Below are 23509 nucleotides of genomic sequence, written 5' to 3'. Positions count from 1 at the left end.
AAATACCGACCAATCGCCACGCGAGTGCCAACCCACTTCAACTTGCCAGTACAAGCCTCAAACCAACACAGTATGCCGACAAGATCACTCCATTTCTTGCACAATTGTTTTCCTTTATATTAAGTCGAATTCGATGAAGAGAGTACACGCACGAATAACATCGCCAGCTAGCTACGAGTCTGACATCAGACACACTACTGTGACCTTCTGGCAGTCGGCCACTTACACGTTCGGGCCGTACACCGACAGGTCGTTGCCCGGTAGGATGAACTGCTTGAAGTTCTCCTTAAACGACTTGGCCAGCTTGAGTGCCGTCTCGTCGAATGCAGCCTTGTCCGTCCACGAGTCCTTCGGGTTCAGGATCTCCGACGGCACGCCCTCCACGGTCGTGGGGATCTCGAAGCCGAACAGCGGGTCCTTGACGAACGTCGCGTTGTTGATGCTGCCGTCCAGCACCGCGTCCACGCACTTGCGCGTGAACGGGAGCTTCATGCGCTTGCCCACGCCGTACACACCGCCAGTCCAGCCCGTGTTGATCAGGTACACGTGCGTGTTGTGCTCCTGCAGCTTCTTCTTCAGCAGGTCGGCGTACAAGGTCGGGTGCAGCGTCATGAACGCAGCGCCGAAGCACGTCGAGAACGTCGCCTGAGGCTCCGTGATGCCGCGCTCCGTGCCTGCCACCTTGGCCGTGTAGCCCGACAGAAAGTGGTACTGAGCCTGACCAGCAGACAGCTTCGACACGGGCGGCAGCACACCGTACGCGTCGCACGTGAGGAAGATCACGGCGTTCGGGTGGTTGCCGCGAGAGTTGGGCTGGTGGTGCGGGATGTGGTAGATCGGGTACGACACACGGCCGTTCTCCGTCTTGCTCGAGTTGAAGTAGTCCGGCTCGTTGTTGGCGTCGATCCACACGTTCTCCAGCATGGCGTTCGGGCGGATGGCGTTGAAGATGTCCGGCTCGTTCTCCTTGCTCAGGTCGATGGTCTTGGCGTAGCAGCCGCCCTCGAAGTTGAACACGCCCTCGTCGTCCCAGCCGTGCTCGTCGTCGCCGATCAGCTCGCGCTTCGGGTCGGCAGACAGCGTCGTCTTGCCCGTGCCCGACAGTCCGAAGAAGATGGCCGTGTCGCCCTCCTTGCCGATGTTGGACGAAGCGTGCATAGCCATCACGCCATTCAGAGGCAGGAAGTAGTTCATCATACTGAAGATGCCCTTCTTCATCTCGCCACCGTAGAACGTACCACCGATGATGGCCATGTGCTTCTCGATGTTGAAGATCACAAACACCTCCGAGTGGAGTCCGTGGGCCTCCCAGTCCTCGTCCACGATGTTGCACGCGTTGATGACAGTGAAGTCGGCCTGGAAGTTCTCCGCCACGCTAGCGAACTCTGGGCGGATGAACATGTTGGTCACGAAGTGGTGCTGCCACGCCAGCTCCGTGATGATACGCACGTTTAGGCGGGACTTCTCGTTCACACCGCAGTGGCCGTCGAACACATACATGCGGTCCACGGAGCTGAAGTGCTTGGAGGCCTTGGCGTACAGCGCGTCGAACACCTCGGGCGTCGTGGGCTGGTTGATCGAACCCCACCACACATTGTCCTGGGATGGCTCCTGCTTGACAATGAACTTGTCCTTGGGCGAGCGGCCAGTGAACTTGCCAGTGTCCACGGCGAACGTGCCGTTGGCCACGAACGTGCCCTCATTGTACTGCTTCTCGTGGTCCGCGAGCTGTTCATACGTCAGGTTGTGGAACACCTTGCAGCCGTTCTCGATGCCAAGCTCACCCAGATTCAGAGCGGCGGGTGCTGCGCCATCCTGTCGGTAGGTTGGAGCTACTTGTCTTGTAGTTGGATAAAGTTTGAGCTGAACGTGCTCAGACCGAGGCCAATTGGAAAGTGAGCGTCGTGCTGGAAAACGTGTCAGAGTCGACGTCCGTCCGAGACGTCCGTGGTTGTGCACTACGAGCGCGGGAGCAGAGCAGTGCATGCTACGTCCCAACACCTCTGCGACCCGATGTGAAGCACGGCGACGTTGCATTTGGATCGGAGCCCTACCAAAGTCGAGCGACAAAGAGGCGGACATGACACGCCCTTGTCGACGTTGTTTGTTTCCTGTGCCATGCCACGTCTCTGGTGGCACTTAGTACCTACGAAGTGGAAGTTTTTAATAAGCTCATATAAGTTGCCAGTTTAGGTATTGCAATAGACAGGTTCAAGCCAATCACGTGTTTGAAGCGGGCGCTTTCTGTACGTTCCGGCGGTCGAGTCGTCCCACGATACAGTCGCTGCTTGGACTCAAAGGGAGAGCAGGAACACTGCCAGTGGCGCGGTTCCATTGGCAGGACACGCCGCTCATAGGATTGCTGGGAGCTCATTTGTCGGCGTAGGCTCCGTCACTGGTGGTTGATAGTGTGAAGTCCTTCAACTGGTTTGATCGGTTTCACGAACCCTTTTGGTTTGGTATTTGGTTATCACCCATCTGTGAAACCCCACAGATGCGGAACGGCTGGAGGAAACCACCGACGTGGAGAAGGTTTCTGCTGCAAAGCGACAAGGCTCGTGGAATAAAATATATTTAGTTTAGTTTGTCTCTAGGCACCACTTTGTGACTGAAAATGTTCTCGTTGGTTCGATTTTGACCGGCGCATCGTATATCTGTGGAAGTCCAATGGGTAAACTGCCTTCGCTTCGAGAGTGTCCCATATCACCGTGCTCCTCTCGGATGCCTCGTGGCCGGAAGCGAAGGCCCCCCGGAGAACTGCCTCCGCCTTCGCCGCCCACAGGAAGGCCCCGACGCTGCTGGAGCGGCTTCAGAAGCTCTTTGCGTGCCATTAGCAGCTCCGAGCGATCTTTGACCCGCCGAAATTCAAGCGAGTTGGACGGGTCAACGGGCAGCTCGGCTGTAGGCAACTGTACAATGCAGCCAGATACGCCCAGCGACGAGGTGAGCTTGACGAAGCGCTCCTTGGCACGCAACCGGTTAAACTCAGCGGCAAACCCGGGACCACTTGCAATTTCGTCTACGATCTGCTCGGTAGACTTGTGCCGGAAGCTCGCGTCATACAGCCACATCTGGCCCGCATTACGTTGCACGAAATCTGCCACCATTATCTTACGCTGCTGCATTTGGGACGCCTTCATATCGTCGGTGTTATTGCTTGTGTTGTCATGCAGACGCAAATGTAGCTTCATTTCGTCGGCGTCTACGATACCATCTCCGTCGATATCGATGGCGCCGTAGGCATTAGAGAACACCTCGGGGCTGCTCGCGCTGGCAGTCAAACAACGATCTATCGGATCAACCTGGTTGGTAACGAGAGCAGAAGACACGAGATTCTTCTTCTTCTTGGGCTCCAGTTCCGGCAGTGGGTGTTTTGTGAACGACAGACTCCGCATCTTCCGGGTCGTTTCAATCCATGTCTGTCGCTCTGTAGGTTCATCGGACAAAGTGTCGGCAGTGACTTCACCATGGATACACGTGCGCATTTGATGCGACGAGCGGACCGTGCGATTGCGTTCTGTGCTCTCGAGGAACGGCATGAACTTCTTAAAGTTTTTATGCGCAGCGATGAACTCGGCTGCCTGGTCATCATTCATTCCTGTGAAGATGGAGCCGTAGCGCCACAGTCGATCATGGTTGCGTTCTACGAACTCCTTTGCGATGAGTAACCGGCCGGCGCTCTGATGCATTGCCAGCACCTCGGCTTCGGTCGGCTCAGGACCATCGTTCTGTCCTTGTTTTCGCCGTTCGAACAGCATTGCATCCAGGAACTTAGCAAGGCGCATTTCACGGACATCCACGAATCCATCGCCGTCAATATCGTAGCCGGCTTTTAGAGGCACCTTCTCTGCCTTAATGCTGGATTCTCTCCTTGCCACCGCCTTTGCTCGGAGTTTGGCGACCGGTTTGTTGACTACATCAGATACGTCTGCGCTTAAGTATTTCCATCGCGCTTCCATGTTGGAGTTCCCGGCATGTGGTTTGCGGATGCGTTTGCCTTTCACACGCCCGTCGTAGCCACTCATCCCGGCAAAGAGAGACATCGAAGCACAGGAAGCGGGAAGATGCCGCCTACATTTTTTTATTTAAATATATGCATCCAAAAATAGATGGCCCTGAGTGACGGACCGTCACTGACGGTAGCTGACATTAGCTCGATTGTTGAAGTTATCAGATGTCGTTTCTCTGCTCCATTCGGGACGAGCCGCTCGTGACGATTCCCTGTCACTACGCTTTCTTGCGTGTCCAGCGCAATTACACGTGAAACGCATTTTAAAGACCTCAGCCCCCTTAAGGCTCACGGCGGAGATACAAGGGAGCGCACTACAGAGTTAATACCCGAGTACAGGTAGGGTATTATGTCTGCTTAACTGTGCGAGATCGAACTCCTTATGAAAACCATCGTCCATTACGATCTGTTAACTCATAAAACGGTAAGCGTCCTCACGTCTACTTAATTTGAAAACTTAACCGCGAATAGTCAACACTTCATCCTCGTAAGTACTAAGTGCCACCAGAGACGTGGCATGGCACAGGAAACAAACAACGTCGACAAGGGCGTGTCATGTCCGCCTCTTTGTCGCTCGACTGTGGTAGGGCTCCGATCCAAATGCAACGTCGCCGTGCTTCACATCGGGTCGCAGAGGTGTTGGGACGTAGCGTGCACTGCTCTGCTCCCGCGCTCGCAGTGCACAACCACGGACGTCTCGGACGGACGTCGACTCTGACACGTTTTCCAGCACGACGCTCACTTTCCAATTGGCCTCGGTCTGAGCACGTTCAGCTCAAACTTTATCCAACTACAAGACAAGTAGCTCCAACCTACCGACAAGATGGCGCAGCACAGACCCACGACCGCCGCTCTGAATCTGGGTGAGCTCGGCATCGAGAACGGCTGCAAGGTGTTCCACAACCTGACGTATGAACAGCTCGCGGACCACGAGAAGCAGTACAATGAGGGCACGTTCGTGGCCAACGGCACGTTCGCCGTGGACACTGGCAAGTTCACTGGCCGCTCGCCCAAGGACAAGTTCATTGTCAAGCAGGAGCCGTCCCAGGACAATGTGTGGTGGGGTTCGATCAACCAGCCCACGACGCCCGAGGTGTTCGACGCGCTGTACGCCAAGGCCTCCAAGCACTTCAGCTCCGTGGACCGCATGTATGTGTTCGACGGCCACTGCGGTGTGAACGAGAAGTCCCGCCTAAACGTGCGTATCATCACGGAGCTGGCGTGGCAGCACCACTTCGTGACCAACATGTTCATCCGCCCAGAGTTCGCTAGCGTGGCGGAGAACTTCCAGGCCGACTTCACTGTCATCAACGCGTGCAACATCGTGGACGAGGACTGGGAGGCCCACGGACTCCACTCGGAGGTGTTTGTGATCTTCAACATCGAGAAGCACATGGCCATCATCGGTGGTACGTTCTACGGTGGCGAGATGAAGAAGGGCATCTTCAGTATGATGAACTACTTCCTGCCTCTGAATGGCGTGATGGCTATGCACGCTTCGTCCAACATCGGCAAGGAGGGCGACACGGCCATCTTCTTCGGACTGTCGGGCACGGGCAAGACGACGCTGTCTGCCGACCCGAAGCGCGAGCTGATCGGCGACGACGAGCACGGCTGGGACGACGAGGGCGTGTTCAACTTCGAGGGCGGCTGCTACGCCAAGACCATTGACCTGAGCAAGGAGAACGAGCCGGACATCTTCAACGCCATCCGCCCGAACGCCATGCTGGAGAACGTGTGGATCGACGCCAACAACGAGCCGGACTACTTCAACTCGAGCAAGACGGAGAACGGCCGTGTGTCGTACCCGATCTACCACATCTCGCACCACCAGCCCAACTCTCGCGGCAACCACCCGAACGCCGTGATCTTCCTCACGTGCGACGCGTACGGTGTGCTGCCGCCCGTGTCGAAGCTGTCTGCTGGTCAGGCTCAGTACCACTTTCTGTCGGGCTACACGGCCAAGGTGGCAGGCACGGAGCGCGGCATCACGGAGCCTCAGGCGACGTTCTCGACGTGCTTCGGCGCTGCGTTCATGACGCTGCACCCGACCTTGTACGCCGACCTGCTGAAGAAGAAGCTGCAGGAGCACAACACGCACGTGTACCTGATCAACACGGGCTGGACTGGCGGTGTGTACGGCGTGGGCAAGCGCATGAAGCTCCCGTTCACGCGCAAGTGCGTGGACGCGGTGCTGGACGGCAGCATCAACAACGCGACGTTCGTCAAGGACCCGCTGTTCGGCTTCGAGATCCCCACGACCGTGGAGGGCGTGCCGTCGGAGATCCTGAACCCGAAGGACTCGTGGACGGACAAGGCTGCATTCGACGAGACGGCACTCAAGCTGGCCAAGTCGTTTAAGGAGAACTTCAAGCAATTCATCCTACCGGGCAACGACCTGTCGGTGTACGGCCCGAACGTGTAAGTGGCCGACTGCCAGAAGGTCACAGTAGTGTGTCTGATGTCAGACTCGTAGCTAGCTGGCGATGTTATTCGTGCGTGTACTCTCTTCATCGAATTCGACTTAATATAAAGGAAAACAATTGTGCAAGAAATGGAGTGATCTTGCGAGCGGTGACAGGTCTGGTTGCCCATTGTGCTAGCATGTCTATGACAACCGACTGCCTTATCAAGAATCTACGTTGTCTCGCTTGATGTGATTTGCTGCAGCGAATCGTAGCTAGGCCCGCTCAAGAACCTCAGCTCGCTGATCTCGCTGGTCTGCACGCTGATCGATTCTTCACTTGGTGACTCGCGAAAGTCCACGGACTCGCCATCGACTTCAAGAGACCAGCTTGAAACCTCGAAAGAACTACCCGACGCATCCACAGACTGCACCTGCCCACACTTCCACTCGCTCAGCACAGGTTGCCACGTTTCGAGGCACAGTGTGAGCGTTTTGAAGGCAATTACATCCTTCGGCTCAAAGCGCGATGATGTGGCAGGTCTAGTCGGGTACGAAGCCAACGCTTTGGAGAGGTCCTGGTTACGAAACAATCACCGTTAGTACCTTCACTCCTCCACCTTAGACAAAGTTTGCGTACCGGGGGCGACGAGCTGTTTTTGCTTGAGTTCTGTAAATTCTTGTCGAACACAGTCGCCAGGATTTTGTACGGCCGTTTCCACCTTTCTTCATATTTTCCTTTTCCCCTTCGCTTGTTTGCATCATTCGAGTCTGTGGCTTCTCCATCTCTTTCAGTTTTTCCATTGAATGGACGATCGTGGCTATCGCGAGGGGCTTTAAGTCGTGGGTTATCCGACGATGAAGGGCCGTATTTCGCCAGTTCCGGCGCTGGAGATCGTCGATGAAACGAGCTGTCTTCCCTAGTGTCAGGTACAGTTTCATTGTGTTGTACAGCAACTCGGTCTCCAGTTACCTCGTCAAAGAGGACATGGGCTTTGGATCGAGCAAAGCCTCTAGGACCAGCAGTGCTGCCACCATTTTGTCGTTCTGAGGATGAAATTGGAGCTGAAGCAGTTGCGCCAAGTGAAGCAGTGCTGTTCCCAGACAGTGGTGTGGAGCCGTTACCGTCCGCGTTATTTGCTTGGTTGTCATTTCTCTGCCGTCTTCCATTCCGCTGCCTCAGCCGGCGACGTCTCCGTCGTGGTTCCTTTTGCGTCGAATTCGATACATTAGCCGCGCTTGCTTTGCCATTGAATGCTTTTGCGGAAGCCACTGCTTTCAGCTTCCCCTTCTGCTGCTTTGCGGTGACGAGCTGAGCCACGCGCTTCGTATTGGGTTGTGCTGTAGCTTCATCCTCTGAGTCGCTGCTACTGGAACTGGAGCTGGAGCTACTACTGCTATCGTCGTCGCTGCTCGAACTAGAGCTCGAGCTGGAGCTATCAGCTTTGCTGCTCTTAGCAAGTGTCTTCACTGCAACCATTTCGCGACCTTCAGTACTTGCACGTTGTCGGTCTTTCACCTCCTTCTCCGTTTTGCTCTTCTTCTTCGGCTGATCTTGCTGCTTCTGTTTCTTCTTTACGAGCAGCTTCCGCTTTCTCTTTCTTATAACTTCCGCCTCGCTCTCCGAGCCGCTGCAATTGTTCTTCTCTTCCTCTAGCGGAGGGCAGTGGATGGCAATTGTATCGTTATCTCGAACGATGCGGATGCTCTGAGTAGCCAGAAGTGGCAGCTCCTCGATTCGCAGCTCCAGTCCTTTAGGACATCTTTTGCGCAGCTCAAACTCCCGCAACAGCACGTGCACCAGGTCGCACACAAGCTTTACATCAACTGGGAGCAGATACCAGCACGATGAGAAGCCACGACGCCGCTGAACGTAGCGCCCCACCTCGTCCGCAAACACGAGCCTCACCCGGACCTCCATAATTGATGGAGTAGCTTTTCAATAATCTTTACACCCTCGCATTGGTCATAATGAATTTCAGCCAATACGATCACGTAAAAGAAAAGAATCAGATCATTTTCGATCTTGATCATGGAGCGTATCAACCGATTGCATGCTCAGATTAGCGCGGCTCCAGCGCCAGTAGCTACGTCTACCGACGTGTTCATATCGAACAGAGACCTGGCGTGCCCTCAAAACGCTTATGAAGCGGTGCTCTCACCTGCCGCACTCGAATTTGTGGCTGAACTGGCGGCTGCATTCCAACAAGATGTTGGGCAGGTGAATTTTATATTTATTGTTGCTCTTCAGTACTATCATCAGTTGCTAACAAAATAGTATGTAGCTGCTCGCAAGACGTAAATCTCGACGTCTGGCTACGGAGCAGAATGAAGAGATGCCTCATTTCCTGGAAGAGACCCGCGCGATCCGAGAAGATGGAACGTGGCGGATCGATCCGCAACCGGCCGCGCTGAGGGATCGACGCGTCGATATCGGAGACGTGTCTCCTGCCAATCAAGACTTCCTGCTGCGTGCTATGAACTCTGGAGCGCAGGTACGAGGCTTAGACGGAGGGGTATTTAACTATACTGATTGTTTTGTTGGTACCATGCAGGGTGTGCAAGTGGACTTCGATGACGGACACTGTCCGACATGGAGCAACACAATTCAAGGCCACTTTAATCTTCTACAAGCAGCTCGCGGCCTGCTGGAGGTCTCTGGAGAGACAACTGTCGCCAACCCAGCGCTTCTAATTGTCCGTCCACGGGCTTGGAATATGGACGAGCCGGTGCGTCTCCATGAGTATATGACTCGGTGCTGTGGCCTTTGCTCACGAGCTTAGTATCTGCAGCACATGGTAGTGAACGGGCGTGTTGTGCCTGGCGCGCTCTTTGATTTTGGAATGCACCTGTTCCACAAGTAAGTGACGTCTTCACTATTCCCAGGCCACGCAACTACATGTACACCTCTAATAACTAACTTTCGCCAATGATGCAGCGGTAAACATCTTTTAGGTAGTGGAAGAGGGCCGTTCTTATATCTCCCCAAGGTGAGACTACCCTGGCATTGTCATGTAGCCAACGCAATCTACATCTAAATATTGTTCATGTGCTACAGCTGGAAGGATACAAGGAAGCCGCGTTGTGGCGAAGAATCTTCGAGTTTACGGAGAAGAAACTCGAGTTTGCCCACGTAATCTCTTCTGCTGCTGCTTTAACTATGTCAGACTGGGGTTCTAATGGTACAGTGTCGATGTCGGTATACATAACAGGGAAGCATCAAGGCGACGGTGTTGATCGAGAACATTTTTGCTGCATTCGAGATGGATGAGATTCTGTTTGAGCTTCGTCATCACTCGTCAGGCCTAAACTGCGGCATGTGGGACTACACGGCGTCTATTGTGGTCAATTTCCGCCATCGGCCCGAGTTCTTGCTGCCAGACCGTCAGCAGTATGTATCAATGAAATCTGACTTTCTCAGGTATGGACGATGCGCTTTGTGACTCCTTCGGTGGACAAAATATCTGAGACTTTTTATTTTATTCAGATACTACATGGATCTGCTGATTTCCACTTGCAAGCGTCGAAATGCACCGGCAACTACCGGCATGGTTCCGTTTGTTCTTTCAGAATTGCCATCGGGATTATCACAAGCCGAAGCGATTGATAAAACTCGATCTGGGAAATCGATGGAGGCTCTGGCTGGATCTGACGGCGCGTTGGTATACGACTTGGCGCTTGTTACACCCGTAGCAGAGGTATTTACGACACCACGCGAACGCACGGGCAAGACGAGATCGTCATCTGTTGCTTTTGACGAAAAAATGTTCACTGAAAAGCTGCTCACTCTCCCCAGAGGGCACGTCACGTTACGGTCCGTGGAGATGAACGTTCGTGTAGCACTTCTCTACGTGCTGCACTGGCTGCACGGACAAGGCACTGTCGTGGTTAATGGGTGTGTTGAAGACTCAGCCACGGCTGAAATTTCTCGTGCGCAGTTATGGCAATGGGTGTATCATCGCGTCCCTATCACGGGAACTTCACAGCAAGTGAACGCCTCGTGAGTAGTGTGCTCTTTGATATTTCTCCTTTCACCCCATTCTGACATTTGTGTGTGTGTTCCATGATGCAGTCTGATTGATAAGATGCTACTGAAACTTTGTCACGAAGAAAACCACAGCAAGCGACATGCACCTCAGTACATTGAGGCAGCTCGACAGCTCGTTCTCCTGCTGTCGACGATGCGATCTCCTCCGGCGTTTAGCACGACATTCCTCCAAGAGCAGGAGACAGTCACAAAAACGCTCGAATCTTGCTCAAATACGTAGTGAAGTGGAGTACTAATGGGAACTGTATTGACATGATTGATAACGGCATTCAGAAGCTCTATGCAAAGCTCTCCATGGATGCGGGGGCATTGTCGACCACTTCGTAGCCATCGCCCTTGAGTGGGATCACACCTGATGCCTTTGCGTTTTCCTCCTTGGAGGTTTTCACAAAGCTCTTGACTACTAATTCACGATCCAGAATTTGATTCAGCTCGTCGTCGGTGATACCTCCGCTCTCGACGCCCTGACGGATCTCCACGTCGTCTCGTAGCAAATCCTCCAATTCCGTATTTGTCAGCTTAGCACTCTCAGCTGGGGTCGTTCGCTCTTTAAATCCGCCACGTTGAATGACAACGCGCTCGAGTTTGCGCTTCTCGAAAGCTCGCTGAGTCATGCGGTCTTCGAAAGAGTTCTCAGTCACAAGACGATACACGATGATCTCGTTCTTCTGACCGATTCGGTGGCAACGATCCATGGCCTGGTTGTCCTGCTGAGGGTTCCAGTCCGAGTCGTAGAAAATGACGGTGTCAGCTGCGATCAGATTGATACCGAGACCGCCAGCACGTGTCGACAGCATGAACACGAAGACGTTGTCGTCGTCGTTAGCAGACCCTGATCCAGCCGACACCTTGTTGAACTTCTCCATCTGGTCAACACGATCCATCAGTTTGGTGCTGCCGTCCAGTCTGCAGTAGCTGTACTCGCGCATGCGAAAGTAGTCCTCCAGAATGTCCATCATCCGTGTCATCTGGCTGAAAATAAGCACTTTATGGCCCTTGCGCTTGAGCTGCCTGAGCATCCGATCCAGAATACTCAGCTTTCCCGACGTTTCTATCATCCTCTCATCCGTGACAACGTCTCCACCGGCTGTCAAAGGCTCGTCGAAAAGATACGGGTGGAGACAGCATTTGCGCAGCTGCATCATCTTGTTTCTCAACGTCGTCGTATTGAACGCCTTCTGCGCTTGAAACTTGCCGTACTTTTCTTCCATAGCCTTCGCAAGTGTGCCATCGCGAATCATCTGGTAGTACTCCCGTTGCATCGGAGTCATCGAGCAGTAGACAAAAATTTCCGTCTTCGAGACCATCTCCTCCACCACGTCCACTTTCAAGCGACGAAGCAGGAAAGGGCGGAGGATTTCATGCAGCTTGCCGATCACCTCGACTTTCTTCTCTCCCTGTAGCACATCTTGCGCTGCCACCGACTCACCCGTAGCAGCAGCAGTGGCAACAGCGTCCGGAGTAAACGAGAACCAGCTCTCGAAGAGCTCAAGGTCGTCAAATACGTCAGGGAGGATAAAGTTGAGCAGCGACCACAGCTCCGTCAGGTTGTTCTGTAATGGGGTTCCTGTAAGCAGCAGTCGGTTCTCTGACCGTCCGCGCTTGAGTTCACGCACGAGTTTGCAGTCCATGTTCTTCAGTCGGTGACCTTCATCGATGACCATGTATTTCCACACGAATCCGGAGCTGAAAAACGCTCTAGCGTCTGAGATCATCACCTCGTACGATGAAATGACGACTGGAAAGTTGACGTCGCTCTTCTTCTTGCGGTTGAGAGCATTCTTGCGCATCTCCTTTCGCTCCTGCTTGGTGCCGTGGTAAATGACAACTGGCATGCTAGGAGCCCACTTGCGGAACTCATTCGCCCAGTTCATCAGCGTCGAGAGTGGGGCCACAATAAGGTGCGGACCACGCACGCCGAGCGCCTTTAGATGAGCTAGAAGACCAATCACTTGGATCGTTTTACCCAGACCCATTTCGTCTGCTAGAATGCCGTTCAGACCGTTCTCAAACAAGTTGCAGAGCCATCGGATGCCTTCTAGCTGGTAGTCGCGGAGCGTACCGCCCGTAAGCAGCTTGGGTTGCTCGAATTCCACCTTCTGAGGCTGCTGACGCGTGTCTAAGGACGCGTCGCCTTGTACTTTGCGCAACTTGTCAACACCCTTTTTGGTCTTCTTGTTGACCTCCTGCGACGTCTTCTTACCGCGCTTACGCTTGCCCTTTGTGGGCTGTTCCTCCTCTTCTTCCTCTTCAGCTTTCACAACGTCGCTGACAGTAGCGGCACTGTCCATGTTGGAGAAAAGAAAGCTCGAGTAGAGACTGGCTTTTTCTAGAAGAGAGTCGAGTTTGGCAATCTTCTCGCCCGTCACCTCCACGGGCTCCGCCTTGACGGCTTCCTTGGCGGCACGGACCTCGCGCTCCTTACGCTCCTCCTCCTCAATCTTCTCCAAGGCCACAAGGTCTGGCATGGACTGCTGTGCCACAGCGTCATCTGGAAACGAACTGGCGACCATCACTCTCGTTTGCACTTCAGCGTCAGCCGTTGTTATTGATAGTTGACGTCAAAATGCGGAATGGCCGCGAGTTGTTGGCCATTGGCCATCCGCTGGCATTTTGCAAAAAACGCGCGAATGTTTGTCATTGGGTAAAATTGCGTTTCATGAGCGATTATGTAGACAAGTTTCTGCGTCGTTTCACATGTCATTTTTTTATCGGAGACCAACACTTGCCAGTGCAAAGATCTCACGATGATGGCAACATGTGGACGTGTAGTGCAACTCGCGCTGCTTGTGTTGGTCGGCCACTCGCTAATCGCTGTGGAAACTGCAAATTTCACGAATTTGAGACCTTTGACAAGTCGAAGACACGACCAAGTAGAAGTGAGCAAACGAATAGCTCTTGGAGACTGGAGCCCGGCAAACGAAGACTTGACTATAATCATCGACATTTTACCTGACTTCTGGGTGTGTTTGCCTATTTTTACAATTGTACAGAATCCAAAATTCTGATGGATATGTTGCCGTTGGCAGGAACCCCGTTTTGAGGTGTTGTATGGGGTGGATCCAAGGGTGCCCACCAACGGAGCAGAACCTCCAGAGCAGCTCGTCAAAGTGACGGACCGCAAGCACAAGTTCCCGGTGTTCGCCACAATGTGCTCGCTTACCTTCCTCGCTACAATTGTCACATTACTTATTGTTTGCACGAGCTAGCAAAATAGGACAAACATTTTAACATATCGGACTGTAACTCAAAAGACTTCACATGTCACTCTTGATTGTAGTACTCAAAGCCCTCTGCACCCTCGTAAGCGAGACAGAGCACGATACTGTCGGGCTTGTAGTACTGCTTCTAACGCGAAATCTACGAGTGAGAGACCGAAAGGGCTCCTTCGCCAATTGATCAACAAAAACTCGGCTTCGGAAGCATTTTTCAGCGCACGCGGGTCTATCGCTGCGCATGCAATCGCCCCGCAGAACTCGCGAAGAAGCCTGCAATCATTTCCTCCAAATCGGGCATCTTTCCAGGCCTCAGCAAATGAACAGGTTGCTGGTATCGCGTTGATTACTTGGCTCACGTGTTCATCAAGCTGATACGATGTGCGTAGCATTCGATGCTGGTCTTCAATCTGCTCGATCTGGTCAGCCGAATAATGTTGCAATAAACGCACTCGTTGTGCTTGCAAATGAGTCGCAAATAACTGGTTTCGCGTCTTACACAACGCTTGTGGGAGGAACGGAGGCATTGCAGTGTTTAAACTCGCTGTGCTGTTGCTGTTCTCGTCGCATTCCAGCATGATCTGATGTGTTCTAGCTATGACAGACACCGCGAAATTTGCTGTAGATTCCACCGCAGCTTGGCAACAAGCTGGGAAGTTCACCTCTAACTCGTTAACTGCGTTCATCACAAAACTGCCTTGCTCCTTCAAGAACGAAATCGCGGCTTCTCGACTCATTGAGAAATCCCCAAACTCAATATTATGGCCATTACTCTGCTGTGACACCGCCAAAGGTCCAAGAGTACCGGTCACCACGGCGAGATCCGTCACAAGCTTAGCAACGTATTCCCGCCGAGCTGATCCCAATGCAGCGGAAGGTCCACGCAACATCGTGAGTGCAACGTTCACACGCTCCATAATGCCATTGACAGCAATGACAGTGACCCACCACTCCTTCCCAGCAGCCTTGGGAGGTTGCGTATCCTGCACGCAATTGAACAGACGTGCGCGGTGCACAGTAAACCATTTGAGTACACTTGCAACGGATCGCCACTGCCCGTCTTCGAATTTAGGGCACATTTCTCCATTCATTTCACGGATCAGTGCTCGCTGACGACGGAAATGTCCAACTAGTGACGTTAATCCAGCCATGAACCTCTGGTTGCACAACCCGTTGAAAGACTCCTGGATTGCCAGCTCAAGTTGCGATAGGAGACCCCACTCACAATAAAAGGAAGCCACGCAACTCTGCGCCAGACGGTTCACTATAACTCGAGAGCACGAAGGCATTTTTGCGAACGAGTCGGAGGTTGTGACCCCAATTAGTTGCGCTTTCCATGCAGGCGCCACAATGTCTAAACACTTGACGACAAGTTCACTTTGATGCCGGATGATTTGTGGCGAATCCTCTCGAATGGGTATGGAAACCAAATGGAAATCAAGCAACTGAGCGTCGCGCTCAAATCGTACCCGAACGTCCAAATACGGCGACGCGGCGTCATTTCCCTGTTCAAGCGCGATAGTAAACGCCCACACGCGACGAAGCGTATCTTTAAGAGTCTGGAAGTTGACAGCACACGCCACGCGGCACAAACACGCCAGCTGCTGCTCTGTGAACGAAGATCCACTCAAACTCGCATCCATTCCGGTTTCCTCGGCCGTCTTCTGGAGAAGCGGGACAACTTGGCTGAGCGATAAGCCCATGGCCACGTACTTCAAGCACATGTTAAACTTTAGCAGAGATTCCACTCGCGCAACATAGCGTGATTCGTTCACGTCAATGTCTGCATTGTTCAGCGCCGCACTGGCTTCCTCAAGCAGCGTGAACGTCAGCGGCACGTTCCACGCATTGCGATATTCGTCGTTGGTCGTCTGAAACAGGACGCCAGCAATGAGCTCTTCCACGATATCTTTGTCGACCAGGAAAGCTCTATACTGAGCAGCTAGAGCATACGCTTCGGCACTAGGCGTAGGTTCACTGACCATGGGAGGCACCACCAGAGATGGCACCGCATCATCTCCTCCAGACATCGCCATTACCTCGCGAGCAGAAAAATAGACGCGTTTCTCGCCATCAGTAAGTTTCTGGTACTCTTCCCAGCGCAATGGATGCTGCTGCTCCATATGGCGCTTCATATTGTCAGGGCGCCAGGGTGCCGAAAAGCTGCGGACGCGGCTTGTCTTCTTGCGCTTGGAACCCACAGCCTCCTCACGCTCGAAGGCCTGACACATGAGGCACACAGCCTTCGTAGGTATCTGTGTCAGCTGATCGCGCTCCGTCACGGCCACGGCGTACTTGAGCTCCCATTTGGGGCCGAACTTGCGCTGCGAGCCGGCGGGAATTGGCGCCGCCATTACAGCCGTGACGTGCTTTCGAATGGAACAATCGTTATGTTGCGTGTAGATTTGACGAGCAACTTTAGCAGACCGTTTCTTTGCATCACCCGGTTATGTGCGTGGACCTCCACAGACAAATTTGCTATCTGGCACTGGGGCCATCAAGGTCCTGCTTCCCCAAGCGCTAAGCTACGATGGAGTTGAGGCGTAAGCGGGTGGAGCAAAAGGGTCGCTTTACCATCACTGAGATTATCCCTGGGTCGCCGTACTCGCCGCGCATGTCGTCTCCTACGTTCGAGGACGACGAGGTGTCGGTCGCGGACTTCCCTACGTCAGCAAGTGCACCCGTGTCTGCCGGCAGCAGCGGCGAAGTGGCTATCCAGCCGCAGTCTGCACCTCTCCAGCATTTTAAATTGGTGGAGAGGAACGGCAATGTCGTTGGCATCGAGAAGATTGCGGCTATGGAACGCACTCCAACGATGGAGTTGCCCCCCGAGACCCACACGCTGCCGCCTGAGACGGTCTTGGTGCCACCCGTACCGAACCTGTCTACTGGTATCTCACCGGAGGTATGAATCTTTAGCATTGTTTTAAGCTTACTTTACTGAAAAGAAGGTTGTAAAACTGACGTGGTACAATCGTAGACGGAAGCTTCTGCGGGGCATTCCGTGAGCGAGGTGTCGACCGCTGCGACTGCCAGTGTGAGGGCGGCTCCCGGTTCGCCATCGCGAAAGTGCTCGTCTCCCAAGAAAACGGTGCAGCGCACCCGCCGGTGCGTCGTCGTCACTCTCTTTAGTGTAGTCGCTTCGCGTCAAAGCGGAACGCTCGCACCAGAATTTTTGACTTACTGGCTATGTGTGCTTGTGATTTTTTCAAAGGATCAAACGCAGAGGGCGCTTCACCATTATCGAACTTGCATCGGACTCACCGACCTCCAGGAAGAACGCCGACGACGTATGAAGCCATTGAAACTACTACTGCTTTGTGTGTCGAGCTAAGACGTATGTGTGACTTCTCTGAGCAGCTGTACGATCATCGCTTCGTAACCACGACGTCGGTCGGAGGAGCTTCGGTTGAGATTTCCCCCAGACTGGACAACCAGCTGAGTCGCAGCTCCGACAACTTCGAGCGTCGTAACAAACCGAAGCGAGTGACACGCTCCATGCCTCGTCTTCGTCAAAACTCGTCCATGCGTCGTCACCGTCGACGAAGTGAGAGCCCGACCCGTGAGCTAGTTGAGTCTATGGAAATGGGAGCCCCCAGCGGAAACCAAAAACTGCAGCCAGAAGCAGCCACCTACTCACACTCGACACCTCTGTCAGTGACCGAGACATTGGACCCACTGGCCAACGGCGTCCTGAACTCTGCCATCGCCTCTGCTGGTGCCACAATTATGACGACCAATACCAATGCAGGATCAGTGACTAGCGTGGCGATCCCGGACTGCGATACAACTGTTACGGTCACTCCGACTTCAGTTCGACCCACCACACCGTCATCGCAGCTCATGAAGGTCTCTAAGACCAACGGAAGTGTGATCAACCTGCCACAAACGTCAGTTACCATCTCGACCGCCCAATTCCTACAGCAACAGCAGACGATAGCCTCGCTTATCCGACAACAGCACGATCTAAAGCAGATCATCAATGTGCTTCAGGAACAGCAACAGCAGCTTATGACCATTCCTACGCAGATCAGCGAACTCAAGCGTCAAAGAGCCAACATGTACGTACCACCTGCTGCATGTATTTTGCTCTCGATCGCATGACTGATGCCCGATTTTGTTTTATCTCGATAGCAATAATGGTGAGACGAGAGACGAAGAGATGGTAAGCTCCACATTATTTGCTTAACCCTCCAGAATGTGTTAATTAATTTCCACTTGATTACGCGTACAGCGAGAACTGCACAAGAAGGTCGACAGGTTGACGCAAGCCAACGAATCTCTTCACTCGTTGATTAACGCAGCTGAGCGTGAGGCGCGTCACCGAACGCTGGAAATCGAGTGCTTGTCGGAAGAGAACGACGAGTTGAGGCACCGCTGTGGACAGTTTGAGACGCGCTACATGGACGAACGTAAGCAAAGCTTCGTGTTGGAGGAGGAGGTCCAGCGGCTGCGCATGCTGTCTCTGACGCTGCAAGAGCAGCAACTTTGCCAGCAACAACAGCAGAGTTAAAACGCTCGGCAACTTAGCCTAGCGCAGCGGTGTAAAAAGTGTCCCAAATTTTAAGAGACTAAATACAAATGTCAAGAAGACTTTTTTGCTTTCAAATGCCTCGTCGCACCGAGGACAAAATCGTAGGAGCTCATTTTGTGGAATTGCAGAGAAGGATGAGTGCACAAAGGCAAGGAAAAGGTACTGGAAATGCTGACAGCGCCAGCAACGGCATTGAAAGCGCATTCACGACCATGGTGCAGCGGTGGCTTGTCAAAGGGTCAAACGGGGAGTGGCAACTACCTAGACAGCGGCAACCAGCACAACCTACACCACTCGTTATGCACATCAACAACGGCCGTGTTCGAGATGAACAAGTCGATGAAGTGAAAGTGCACCACGTTCACAACAAATTCCTAAAAGATTTCTTGGCGCGATCCAGAACAATCAAAACGACAGGTACCGATTTGAGCGTTACACAAGCTGCAACAGGTTCAGTCGACGTTGATGAACGCCCTTTTGCAAACAGCAAGAAGCAATATGGAAACGAAATCGAGGAAGATCACGATCGAGTAGAGTTTCCGTCGTCGACTCACGCTATAATCGACAATAAGGAGCGGGAACAAGTTCTCGTTTTAAACGGCAAGATTTCACCACTTTCCACTGCAAATGGCAAACGCGCAACGCCACCGCCAACTCTAAAACCGGTGAGGAAATCGAAGAAGCCATGTTCAGCAAATAATTTGAGCGCACAATCGAGCCCAAGTAATGGGGATAAATCGAACGTGAAGAAGGGATTGAAGGTGGATTCGGTCAGCAGTTTCGATGCACAAGCAACTTGTGAACAGGATGCACAAGCAACCCGTGAACAGGATGCACAAGCAACCCGTGAAAAGGATGCAAAAGACCGCAAAATGACACTCAACCAAACTATAGGTGGGATATCTGTGTTGTGCAACGGCCAACGGAAGTGCGAAAAGGAACGATGCTACATGGCTGCGTATCAGCATGACCTTTGTCTCGTTCATGGAGAGCATTTCACTGAAACAGGCAGAAGCTCCTCATCTTCACAAGATTTCAGTCAAGGTTACACGCGGAATCAAGACAGGAAACTCGACCCAAGCAGTTGGCCACAACAATTCTTCAGCCAAGTCAGTGACAAGGTTGCGCGCGGAAATAAGACAGGAAACTCGCACCAAGCAGTTGGCCACTACAATTCTTCAGCCAAGTCAAGGTCGCGTAGTACGTCACCGTCTACGTCGACCACCAAAATACGACCAAAGTTGCAGACAGCCGAAAAGATGTCGAAGCCGACGGCTTCCAATGCGTGGGACTTGTCAGATTTGCCAAACCTTTTCCGCAGAGCAAGCTGCAAGCGCGCGGTGAAGATGAAACAAGAGAAAGCTGATGGCACCAGTCTCGCTGCTCCGGATGAAAAGATCTCGACAACGAAACCAACAAGATCAATCGGAATTCGCGGTCGTAAACCGAACGCGCCCGTGTGCAAGGTGAGATGCTGTAGGGAAAAGGCGGTGGGGGCGGAGGGGTTCTGCCCGACACACGACCAATGCAAGCGATGCGTGATTGAAGGTTGCTCCAATTTGGCTACAAACGGAGCAAGGGGCCTATGCAGAGGCCACGGAGGTCGAGTGAAATGTACGGAAGAGGGTTGCGTGAAAAATGCTCACTACCGGGGCCTTTGTAATGCGCACGGAGGTCGGAAGACGTGTCGGATAGAGGGGTGCGCAAAGACTGTTAATCGCTGGGGTTTGTGCTCGGCTCACGGCGGAAAACGACTGTGCCACCGAGTAGGCTGCAATAAATGTTCTCAAACTCGAGGATTTTGCGCAAGCCATCTCCGCGAGATTCAAGATCAAGCGGGGAATTCCTTGCCGTCCGGTGTGCGCGTCCATGTACGCTTTAAGGAGGACGAGCGCGAAGACTGTTAAGACTGCTGTCTTCACTTTTTTCAACTTCCAAAACGATATTGCATGGCGGAAAATTTGCATGTGATAATGACCAGTGAAAGAAGCAGATCGCGATGCGTTCGCGCTCAGTTTTTTTGATCAACACGCATGATTAACACTTCAACTACATGTTACCTCGTGTCCACAATGTTTCACCATTGTGCGTCGATTGTTCTCAACCACGTAGTCGCTACTCTAGCGTGCACTGCACGGAGCAGTGCTCTCAGTGGGAGAATAGTACAGGCAAGGATGACGCGAGCTGCTCCGCCAACCACGAGTTAAGGAATAAGACGGCTGTGTGCTTATTTCCACACGGTCACCTGCGGTTCTTTGTTGTCATGTGGGCAAGCGCTACGCTTCAGCCTCTCCACTCACCTCGCTTCCACCTCTGACATGCGCCAGCATGGGGCGTTTGTCATGCCGGACAGCCGGCGCCGGCGCAGCTCCATTCAGACGAGTTGAGAGTCTCAACTTGAGACTGGAGTGCAGCTTCGAGAAACATGTCTGGCATGGCGTCAACTCACTCCTCACCGAGGACTTGACAGCCTACCACTTTAGTGCGGCTAACCATGGCGCCAGCGTCCAAAGGACGCACAATCCACTGACGGCAGCGGAATGTTCAACATTGCTGCATCGCACCGTGCCAAAGATACACTAGGAAATCCTGTGTGGGAACAGTAGTGAGCTCAGCTCACATTTATGTTGTTTCCCCTTCTGAACCGATTGACTCTCCCTGCCAGGCAGAGAGGAACTGGGCAACTAAAATCCTGCCCAGCGGCAAACAACCGATAGTACAACTGCCAATGCTGTGTAATCTCAGTTTTGCGTTGATTTGTACCCATGCTCCGGCCCGCCCTTCATTGCCCAAGTAGAGTCGAGAAGGGTGAAGTCGCCGATCCACCGAATTAAGGCGAATCTCCGTCCCGTAAATCTCGAATCATATTGAGCTAGAGGTCGCTTCACTTGCTTTCACTAAAGAGAACCAGAAACGGGCCAGCGGTCACCAAATAATATTTGGCTAGTACAGGTTTCTGAGAAAATACGATACAGAGCGCGCGCGTTCTCATCTGTCCATTCCTCGAAACGCTGGCTTCAGCCTCACAGAAGCACAAGAGCAACGACATTCACTCCCGTCTTGGCATTTTCCGCATTTTCGCATTTCCGCATTCACTCCCATTCGTTGATGGTCACTCAGCGTGTGGCGCCCATACATGCCGACGACGCCAGTGCCTACCACGCCGGCAAGACGGCGCTGAACGCGATGCTGACGCGTCAGGATGAGTCTCCGCACTCTGTGGAGCAAGCAGAAGCCCTAGACGACGGCTATGATGACACAGCACCATTAGGACTCGCCGTAAATACGCGCAACTATCAGGCGCTGCTGGATAATCTGGCGCGTAGAAGACGAACGGGCTCAGGGGCGTCGTTGGTCTCGAGTGGCAGCGTGTCACCCGGCTACCAGCGGCAAACAGTGGCTGTGTGGCAGCAACAGATGGGCAATCAACTCGAGAGCCTCTCGTTGGTACAGACGGTGGCAGTAGACGAGGAAGAGGAGGGCGAAGAAGAAGGCGACCACACTGTTGTGGGTCTTCCTGTTGACACACGCAATTACGAGGCCATTGTGAGCGGGAGTCGACCCATTCGCTCAGATCCAGGGACGTTTAACCTCATGAACCGCCGCGCAACGGTCGCTACTATGCCGCAGATGCCACAGCGTGTAAAGGACAGTGAGGAGATGAGACCCGATCAGAACCAGGCCGCCGTAGTTAACACAGGTGATGCTGGCGAGGACGACGCCGTCATGGGACTTCCCATCAGCACAGGAAACTACGTGGCGTATCTAGCAGGTCAGCAGGGATCAGGAATACAGCAAGCGGGACACCGAAACCGAGGATACAGCAATCTAGCACAGGAGAAGGAGCCGCGTGTGAGCGACCCGTATTTATCGTCCTCAAGACGTGGCAGATCTCCGGATTCGTACACCACAGCACCGAGTAACAACAACCAGGACAATACCCGTCCGTCCTGCTTTGACAACCGCCGCGCATCGAACGCGGCGTACGTCCCTCATTCCGGTTGGGTGTTTATTCAGCACGGCGCGTTCAAAACATGGAAACGCTACTATGCAGTGCTCTCAGGGACGGAGTTTAAGTACAGCAAAGGTGCGGGGCAATCTCCGAAGGGCTTTGGACTGTTGATGTCGGTACACAAGTTGGATTCCCTTCGGTATGGACTCTTACTTGAGTTTGGCGATGGCGGTACACTCCAGATCCGCTGTCCCAGTGAGAAGGAGTTTGAACAGTGGCATGGGGCGATGGAAAAAGTCATTGAACGCAACCAGAACCTTAACTCGCAGTCCAAAACGTCGTATACGCTCACTGCTTCGGAGCAGCACGAAGGTTATCTGTTCAAGCAGGAGAAGAACAAGGCTTGGAAGCGCTGCTTCTTCGTTGTACGCATCGATGGATACATTGAGTGTCGAGACCACGATCACGGCACAGCAGATCGGAAGTGCTCTGGGTATATTAAGGCTGTGTCGTTTGCTGATTGCCACGCGAATGGCCTTGCGATCGAACTTAGCACTGGTATATCCATGGTGTGCTACGCAGACTCGTACGACGAGCAGATGCTCTGGTATGGCGCCATTTCAGCAGCTGCCACTGCGAACGGCAAGACGGCACAGCCCAAGACGTCGGTGAAGAGTTCCTACATTCAAACGGCGCTGTCGAACCACGCAGGGTGGCTGTATAAGCAAGCTGGGTTATTTAAGGGCTGGAAGCGTCTGTACTTCACACTACACGGCGTTGAACTGGCATACGCTAAGGACACAAACTCGGAGACGGTGCTTAGCGACAAGGCCCATTCAGTGGAGGAATGGGAAGGACATGCGAACGGACTTTTGATCCGCTTGATAAGCGGACGCGTCTGGAAAGTGCACGCCGAGTCATACGAGACAGCCAAGCGATGGCGCTCCGTTATCAGCAGCGCGTGTCGGCACGCAGAAACTTTCAACTTGAAGAAATATTTAAACAGCCGACGTCGCAAGAAGCTGAGGCCTGTGTTTGGTGGCTGGCTTACGGATGTGCGGAAAGGTTCTCGCTTGCGTCGGTTCTACGTAATGGACGGGGCGACGCTGGGAGTTGCCAACGATGTGGACAACCAGCTTGAGCGTCTCGGCACTGTCGTGGACGTGGGCTCGACGCGAGATCTGGAATGTGGCATCGTGTTCACCCTCGCCAACGGAAATAAGCTCAAGGTGAACTGTGACTCGCTGGCCGACTCGAGGTGCTGGTACGATTGTTTGAATTTTTCGCTCAAGTAGGAGCGAATATTGTACAAAAGTGACTGTGACGTCAGTCGTAGGGTAATGTGAC

General features: G+C 53.2%; 9 protein-coding genes across 9 annotated transcripts; 5 read left to right on the top strand and 4 right to left on the bottom strand.

The window, feature by feature from the left end:
* Positions 1-2579: 2579 nt before the first annotated feature.
* Positions 2580-4025, bottom strand: PITG_11190 (uncharacterized protein; the record flags this gene model as incomplete). The annotated part of the gene is made up of 3 exons (XM_002901907.1): positions 2580-3270; positions 3328-3419; positions 3462-4025. 3 exons carry the CDS (start codon positions 4023-4025, stop codon positions 2580-2582), a joined length of 1347 nt encoding a protein of 448 aa, XP_002901953.1.
* Positions 4026-4760: 735 nt separating this feature from the next.
* On the top strand, positions 4761-6564 carry PITG_11189 (phosphoenolpyruvate carboxykinase; the record flags this gene model as incomplete). Its single annotated transcript, XM_002901906.1, has 1 exon — positions 4761-6564. One exon carries the CDS (start codon positions 4833-4835, stop codon positions 6432-6434), a length of 1602 nt encoding a protein of 533 aa, XP_002901952.1.
* Positions 6565-7021: 457 nt separating this feature from the next.
* PITG_11188 (uncharacterized protein) lies at positions 7022-8334 on the bottom strand (the record flags this gene model as incomplete). Its single annotated transcript, XM_002901905.1, has 2 exons — positions 7022-7066; positions 7387-8334. 2 exons carry the CDS (start codon positions 8332-8334, stop codon positions 7022-7024), a joined length of 993 nt encoding a protein of 330 aa, XP_002901951.1.
* A 415-nt stretch (positions 8335-8749) lies between these two features.
* PITG_11187 (malate synthase, putative) lies at positions 8750-10417 on the top strand (the record flags this gene model as incomplete). Its single annotated transcript, XM_002901904.1, has 7 exons — positions 8750-8908; positions 8969-9142; positions 9206-9273; positions 9373-9403; positions 9472-9546; positions 9626-9804; positions 9901-10417. The coding sequence occupies 7 exons, from the start codon at positions 8750-8752 to the stop codon at positions 10415-10417; spliced, it is 1203 nt and encodes a 400-aa protein (XP_002901950.1).
* Positions 10418-10739: 322 nt separating this feature from the next.
* Positions 10740-13022, bottom strand: PITG_11186 (uncharacterized protein; the record flags this gene model as incomplete). The annotated part of the gene is made up of 1 exon (XM_002901903.1): positions 10740-13022. The coding sequence occupies one exon, from the start codon at positions 12972-12974 to the stop codon at positions 10740-10742; it is 2235 nt and encodes a 744-aa protein (XP_002901949.1).
* Positions 13023-13091: 69 nt separating this feature from the next.
* PITG_11185 (uncharacterized protein) lies at positions 13092-13670 on the top strand (the record flags this gene model as incomplete). Its single annotated transcript, XM_002901902.1, has 4 exons — positions 13092-13097; positions 13142-13148; positions 13234-13424; positions 13491-13670. The coding sequence occupies 4 exons, from the start codon at positions 13092-13094 to the stop codon at positions 13668-13670; spliced, it is 384 nt and encodes a 127-aa protein (XP_002901948.1).
* Positions 13671-13725: 55 nt separating this feature from the next.
* PITG_11184 (uncharacterized protein) lies at positions 13726-16030 on the bottom strand (the record flags this gene model as incomplete). The annotated part of the gene is made up of 3 exons (XM_002901901.1): positions 13726-13809; positions 14036-15362; positions 15390-16030. The coding sequence occupies 3 exons, from the start codon at positions 16028-16030 to the stop codon at positions 13726-13728; spliced, it is 2052 nt and encodes a 683-aa protein (XP_002901947.1).
* Positions 16031-16161: 131 nt separating this feature from the next.
* PITG_11183 (uncharacterized protein) lies at positions 16162-18189 on the top strand (the record flags this gene model as incomplete). The annotated part of the gene is made up of 6 exons (XM_002901900.1): positions 16162-16581; positions 16657-16784; positions 16891-16966; positions 17037-17737; positions 17811-17841; positions 17911-18189. 6 exons carry the CDS (start codon positions 16291-16293, stop codon positions 18187-18189), a joined length of 1506 nt encoding a protein of 501 aa, XP_002901946.1.
* Positions 18190-21237: 3048 nt separating this feature from the next.
* On the top strand, positions 21238-23457 carry PITG_11182 (uncharacterized protein; the record flags this gene model as incomplete). The annotated part of the gene is made up of 1 exon (XM_002901899.1): positions 21238-23457. One exon carries the CDS (start codon positions 21319-21321, stop codon positions 23455-23457), a length of 2139 nt encoding a protein of 712 aa, XP_002901945.1.
* Positions 23458-23509: the final 52 nt, after the last annotated feature.

This window comes from Phytophthora infestans, genomic scaffold (genome assembly GCF_000142945.1).
Source record: "Phytophthora infestans T30-4 supercont1.19 genomic scaffold, whole genome shotgun sequence".
Taxonomy (NCBI): Eukaryota; Oomycota; class Peronosporomycetes; order Peronosporales; family Peronosporaceae; genus Phytophthora; species Phytophthora infestans.
This window is presented reverse-complemented; position numbering and strand designations above follow the sequence as displayed.